Consider the following 7,567-nt stretch of genomic DNA (forward strand, 5'->3'; position numbering starts at 1 on the left):
CCTCGCAAAATTTGACACATAATTTTGAGTTGGTCGCAAATGCGTCTGACCTCCAGGGAGTTGAAACCTAAGCAACCTAACAGAAATTTGGTTGGGTATAGGAATGATGATGATAAAGATCTATGTATCAATAGCGATTTAATTAAATCAATAAGTAATGTTTCAAATAAAAAGCAAATTATTGTTTACTAGCTTATGCTCGTGACTTCGTCCGCGTGGACTACACAAATTTCACCCCCTTAGGGGTTGAATTTTCAAAAATCCTTTCTTAGCGGATGCCCACGTCATAATAGCTACCTGCATGCCAAATTTCAGCCCGATCCATCCAGTAGTTTGAGGTGTGAGTTGATGGATCAGTCAGTCAGTCAGTCACCTTTTCCTTTTATATATTTAGATATCCAGAATATGTTAGGATAACCACGAAAGTAAAGAACTTACCCTCTCAAATTGGCAGCTCTACAACCTTATACAAATGCTTACACTTACTTTCTTTCTCTCCAGTTCAAGAGCTGCAGTTTCCAGCACCAGTATACGGAGTGCCAGAGGCAACAATCTTCTTAGAAACACCCCCTGGGGCGTACGGACCTCCACAACCAGTGGTCTTCCCCAACCAGAACTACGAAGGTCCCCCACCGCCCATCGGCAAGCCAAAACCTTCCTACGGGCCACCGAAGTTCCACCCTCCAAAGCACTCTTACGGCCCTCCAAAACCCATATACGGTCCACCAAAGAAGACCTATGGACCTCCAAAACCAAATTATGGTGCACCATTCAAACCCCCAAAATTCTCCTTCCCCAAACCCGTATATGGCGCACCCAAACCAATTTACGGACCTCCAAAACCTATTTATGGACCACCTAAAATAAGTTACGGACCACCGCAACTAAACCAAAATATACCATTAGATTTCCCACAAAACTTTGGAACGATTGGATCAAGTATTGGACACATTGGTCCAATCAGCAGTATTGGCACAAACTTCGGGAGCTTGGAAACCAGTGTTGGAACCAGCATTGGGACAAATTATGATTTAGGATTGAACTTACCAGCACCTATTTACGGAACACCCATAACTAGTCTACCAGCGAATTTAAAACCGAAATTCCCGATACCATCAGACACATATGGGCCACCAGGACATTCTTTAGGACCAATTGGTCCTAACGACCAAGTGGTAGTACAAGATTTTGAAAGTGTCGGACATTATGGACCTCCGCAGCCAGATCCTAACCCAAGGCCTCCTCATCCTGGTATTCCAGCGCCACCAACACCACCCCATGTGCTGTATGATGGATGGAAACCAATTCCAGGAGTCTCTCAAGCAGTGATTGAGACAGGACACATAGAAACCTTAGATCAGTATGGTCCACCACCTCCTCCTCCACCAAATGTCCAAGAGGTCACAATAAACCTTGATGGCCACTCCCTACCTAACCAAGACCACCATCAATTCAACTCAGAACGTCATCAATTCAACTCTGGAGCACAAATATCTGAAGGTTACTCAACAGTCCATCAAGATGCATTAGCTAATATTGACTTAAATGCTATTGTTGGTGGAGATTCCAACCACATCGATCAGTCTAAGACAGTATTCGAAGCTCATTTTACAGAAAACAATAATAATGGTCAAGATGATTTGGCGTTTTTACAAAATTCTATACCAGAAAAGGTACAATTTGATACATACGGAGCTCCGCCTATAGAATCTTTATCTAGCGGACCATACCCTCCATCCCATAGACAGCAAGGTGCTAAAGGTTTGATTCCACCATCTGGTATCTATGGGGTTCCACCAGGTAGCCAATACGGAGCTCCTCCAAAACCTTTACCAGCTAACTTACCAATTCCATACGGGACCTTTTCAGGAGGAGGTCATTCCATCCATACAGGAGGACACCATCCAAAACATCCAATAAAATTCAGGGATTCTGTCCCAGAAGGTTTGATTCAACATATCGGTCATATTTCTCATCACAAGGACACCCACGCTATAGATCATATAAAATCTGGTCCAATTTATCTACCCCCACCGATACGAGACGTGAAAGAGTTAAACCAACATGGACATCATGAGCATAACGAAATATCGCACCAACAACATCATGAGCATAATGGAATATCACACCAACATCATGAGCCTAATGGAATATCACACCAACATCATGAGCATAATGGAATATCACACCAACATCATGAGCATAATGGAATTTCAAACCAGCAATATCATGAACATGATGGAATATCTCAACAACAGAATCATGTTCATGGAATTTCATTATCCATAGAACCATCAAATTTGTACAGTCTACCTCATTCAGGACAATCAATAAACTTCCAGCAATTCCAGCAAACACAGCCTAGCAACTTATACGGTTCTCCTATAGACTCATACGCAGCACCGTTACTAACTGTAGGTGATCATACTGCATCTGGCTCAACTAGCAACGCTGTAGCAGCAACTATAGATGGCATGATATTAGCTAATCTATCGAATTTAGAAGCGGCTGCGATATTAAAACATTGTCCATATCATGAAGCTATTTTAAGAGCAGCTCGGAACGGTGAGAAAATTCCTGCAGATCTAGCATCTAAATATGCGGCAAGCTTAAGTACTTTAGGCTTGACTTTACATAAACAACAGAACTTCGATTCATCACGAAATAATTTGAATGCAGCATCAAACAGTGATTCAAGCAACTATAATTCTAATAGAGATTTAGCAACCGCATCTCATACTCGAGTCGAAACTGTATTAGCAAATTCAATTGAAAATGATAAAACTGTTAAAAATAGTATACAGAAAGGAAAATCTCTACAAGATCTAAAAGATAGATACAAACAAAACTCGATATCGGATCAAATATATCAAACTTCGGAGAAAATAAAGAATTTGAGTGAAGAAGCTAAGTTGTTACAACAAAAGATTGTATCGACAAGTCAGAATTTAAACAAGGTGAATGGACAAATACAGTTTGGTCAAAATGATAACAACGGACAGGCGACCTACTCAGTACAAATACAATCTTCTCAAGACAGTAAAGATGTCCCATCAATACCACATGAACAATTACTATCAGAAGGCTTATTACAAAGTATATTACAAGCTATCGAACAACCGCAAAATAACCAAGTTAAAAACACTATAGACCAAAATCAGAATACTTACTCGAAAGTACAACAAAATAATCAAAATCATTACTCGAATCAACAAAACACTCAATCTATCAACTACCAATCGAATGCTCAGCAGAGTAATCAGAATCAAATAAATTACTCAAATTCTCAATCAGATGGATTTAGCTATCAAACTTCTGGTTTTGAAAATTCACCGGATGGTTTAGTTTTGCCAGATGGCTACGAACCAGTAGACCGAACAAAGAAAAATAATCCGAAAGATCAAGAAGTACAAAGTTCCAATGAAGATGCTAGGACTAACGAGCAAAAAGAAGATTATTATCATAGAGGGGATATACCACATGACTGCGATCTGAGAGCTGATAACTCTGTAACTCATACCATCGTAGTCCCCCCTCCTAATGTCGAAAACGTCGAACGTGTCGAAGACGTACAAGACAACGACGTAGCGATATATTTCGGCGAGAATGAAAAAGAAAATTCGGAGAAACAGGAACAGGTCACGGAAATCTCAGTAGCGACATCTATTAGTGAAAGTGAGGAAGAATATGAAAAAACGCCAGAATTCGGTGATAAAATTAAGAAATCGTGAGTTTTAGGATTAATGTAGTTTCTAGTCTTATGCTGGGTCTCCACGTATATGATCGACGTTTTCAGGTGATCGCCACAGAATTTAGAATATTAGAAATGGTAGAGTTTGTTGCTGCGTAGGTGACTAGTGAAACATCAGTGTGCATGATTGTAAAAACAGGCGTATTTGCATCATAGATGTATTTGAATCCTAATAATATTATCAATATGTAAGCGTTTTTGTTTGTTGGTTTGTCCTTCAATCACGCCGCAAAGAAGCAATGGATCGACGTGATTTTTTGCATGTACGTAATTACAGGCCTAAAGAGTGATATAGGCTAGGTACTTATTATCCTGGGAGGACAAACGATTCCGACGATAAATAATTCGAAATCACATAAATATCACCATCATCTAAAGATGCATTGCTACCATTAAACTGCCAAGTTCAACAAATTCCTGAAAGGCCGGCAACGCATTGGTGGTTCCTCTGGTACTGCAAATGTTCATGGGCGGCGGTAATCACTTAACATCAGGTGACCCACCTGCTCGTTTGCTCGCCATTTTTATTAAAAAAGTTATGAAATTTACGTTTGGTTTACAATAACGTGCAATGATACTTCACAAGTCTTTTATTTAAGGTTACGATCATTTACCACTTCTATAATTATTTTAAACTATAGGTACCCTCGCTTGCATATACTATCAAGCATGCTCGTCGAGCATGTATTGGGTGGAGACGCAGCCTTATCGAAACATTTGCATTTTAGTGCATATTTATGCAGGTATGCAGTCATTTTTTTTCTTATAAATAAAATATTACTTTTTCGCATTAAAATAACTCTTGGACTTCAGCAGCATGATTAACCGGTCAAGCGCGAGTCGGACTTGCACACGAAGAGTTCCGTACCCTCGTACGAAATATAACGCAATGTTTTTTTAATTTCCTTTGCGGCCATTTTGAAATTTTTATTATTTGTTGTTATGGCGGTAATAGATTTTTTTTTAAAGAATATTAGCCTTGTTAATTATGACTAATATTCCCCTTTCCCCTCCAACTCAGCGTAAAGCTTGTGCTAGGAGTGGGTACGACAATAGTGCAACGGGAGGGGTCTGAACCGCCGACCTTCCGGAATTCAGTCGGCTCCGTTGAGCTATTGAGGCTCTAATAACACACTCTGTGAAAATTGTAACTCTCTAGTCTCTACCTATGACGATTCATGAGATATAGCCCCTTGACAGACAAACAGACAGTCGGACGGACAGCGGAGTCTTTAGGGTCCCTTTGGCACCCTTCGGGTACAGATCCCTAAAAAACTGAATCAAAATGATATTTTAGTCCAAGAGCCAGCGAGTGAAAATGTGAAAGCGTTATTATTTTATTTATGAGTTCATCTCAAAAGCTATCAAATATTCCTTGACTATAAAATGTCATTATATTTAACGTGTATGCCTCTGGGAGGTACAGCAACGCCATCTAAAATATATTGTTTAATTAGTACGAGAGCTATCCCTTATTACGAATCTATGATATGGTAAAATGACAGCTACAGTGTGACGACCGCAATCACTTCTGATTGGCCAATACTCTCTCGCTATTAGCTAAAATGCATTGCTGCAGCAGAAGTGCTATAAATTCTGTCAATCGCAGCAATTGAGATTGTAGCATTAATTGGCGCAGCTATACGCGAACGACGCGATTACTGTCAGTTGAAAACGGTTTGCAAGAAAAATACTTTGAATAACATACATTTGCAAAGTGTATAAGCACATAGTTTTTTCAGTAGGTACAGTTTTGTACACACAATATTGACGAAAGTTCTATTCTTGCATAGTTTCGTAATACGGGTGTAAAAACGATTTGTTTAAAGTGATTATTTTATTTATTAAATTTTTCGTGCGTCACACAAAAAAAGACTTGGACTGGGTGTTGACGAGTCAGTCAGTAAGTCAGGACTTTTCTTGTCATCCTACTTACTCATATTTAGAAGATTTATACGCAAGTACGAACGAAAAACATTGCAAATCGGTCCAGAAATCTCGAAAAAATCATTGTACTTGCATACAAAACAGGCCGAATTGAGAACCACCTCCTTTTTGGAAGTCGGTTAAAATTTAACTTGTTCTGTATAATAAAGCACTTTGAACAAATCGATAGCTCTTGGCGTATTAGAGGCTATTAGGGTCTATACAGACGGGCTACATTTTGACTGCAAGCCGACTGCAAAATTGTGGTTTAGATTGACTACTGCATAATAATCAGTCGACACACAACATGCAGAGGGGATCCACCGGCAAAGCTGATCTCAGAGGGTGCCACAAGAGGTCCGGCCAATGTCAAATTAAAATCAACTGTTTGTTTTGTTTGTTTGCTAGCTTTGCTAAGAATTGTTGATATAAAATACAATAACATACAATAATACTATTGTTCCGAGAATTATTTCAAGATGATGGAAAGCTGGACGCTCGTACAATTAAAATTATCGCGATTGACAGCTCGGTATAGCCGGTTCCAGATATGATATACTACCTCTATGGCCGGTTCACTCATGCGCCACCTGTTGGGATAAATTGGCAGTGTGGACCCCCGTTGGAACTGCAACGCAGTGTTGTGTATACTGCATGAGGACTAGAGTCGGTAGGCAATTACAGTACGTGGCCGAAAGTTATGTATATCGACCTTTAGAAGGAGATAGTAGATTTGTAGAGCGCTGTTCCTGTCGTTGAGACCGACAAAGCATCATATAGGTATGAGTGACAGAGACAACGCTCTACAAGCCAAAATGTCATTCTACCAATCACAACAATTTGAGATTCTAATGATTGATGCAGGTTTTAGGCAATCGCCCTACTGGCCACTTACTGTATGTTAATTGTCAATTGCAAAAAACCCGCACCCAAAATCCATTTCGGTAGTTGATTTATAGTACCAATGTAGCCCGTCTGGGTGACTCTCAACTTTTTAGAATAAGTTATATTAAATGGATAATAGCGCCATCTATTGTGTGAATTTAAAAAACGTCCGAATTTTGACTGATCTATGTAACTATAGATCTTTTAAGAAAATTGACGTTTTTTAAAATAATTTATTCTTATGTTAATTTATTTTAACTTAATTTATGTACCAGTAATCGTAGTTTTTAAGTACTTTTGGGTTGTAATTTTAATTATTTAAACATGATAGATATTATAAAAATAGTATTGTAGTTGTACTGCAAATTGACGAATTTAAACACTTCAGGTAGGTATTGATTTTTGTATCAAGTTTATAAAAATATTTTTGTACTTGAAAATTATCGTTTAGATACTCGTATTAAAAGCGAATAATAAAATCAAATTATACAAAAAAAGTAATGTTTTTTATTTAACTAGGTACTGGGGCAGATTCTCTTTTACACAATCTCTAAACAAAACTAAATTAACAGGTCTAAATCTAGTGTTATTCTTTTTCGCAAGCAACATTATGAAAGGGATAGCAAATAGCAATAGATTTAGACGTTCCATTTCAGTTTAGTTGAGATTTTGTGTCCAACGGAATTAGCCACAATATACTAATAAATAAAATTGAAGTGTCTGTATGTTTGAACGGGCTAATCCTCGGGACGGCTGAACCTATTTTGATAGGATTTTCACAAACAAGTAGAGAATCAACCAAGAAGTAACATAGGCTCCTTTTTAGGGTTCCGTACCTCAAAAGGGAAAACGGAACCCTTATAGGATCACTTTGTTTTCTGTCTGTCAAGAAAAGAAACCTACAGGGTAGGTACTTACTTCCCGTTCACTAGAATCATGAAATTTGGCAGGGGAAATATCTGAAAACCATGAATTTAGGGTTACATCACTCAAAAAAAAAATGTG

The 7,567-nt window shown here is 38.5% G+C and overlaps 1 protein-coding gene across 1 annotated transcript in view; it reads left to right on the top strand.

Annotated features, from left to right (window-relative positions):
* LOC117994879 (uncharacterized) overlaps nt 1-6,833 on the top strand; it is a 34,063-nt gene extending 27,230 nt beyond the window's left edge. The window contains exons 5-6 of the mRNA XM_069508458.1: nt 502-2,082; nt 2,269-6,833. Coding sequence (XP_069364559.1) covers nt 502-2,082; nt 2,269-3,731 — 3,044 coding nt within the window. The 3' untranslated portion in view covers nt 3,732-6,833. The remainder of the gene's footprint in view (nt 1-501; nt 2,083-2,268) is intronic.
* The last annotated feature ends 734 nt before the right edge of the window (nt 6,834-7,567 follow it).

Source organism: Maniola hyperantus, chromosome 28 (genome assembly GCF_902806685.2).
Source record: "Maniola hyperantus chromosome 28, iAphHyp1.2, whole genome shotgun sequence".
Taxonomy (NCBI): domain Eukaryota; kingdom Metazoa; phylum Arthropoda; class Insecta; order Lepidoptera; family Nymphalidae; genus Maniola; species Maniola hyperantus.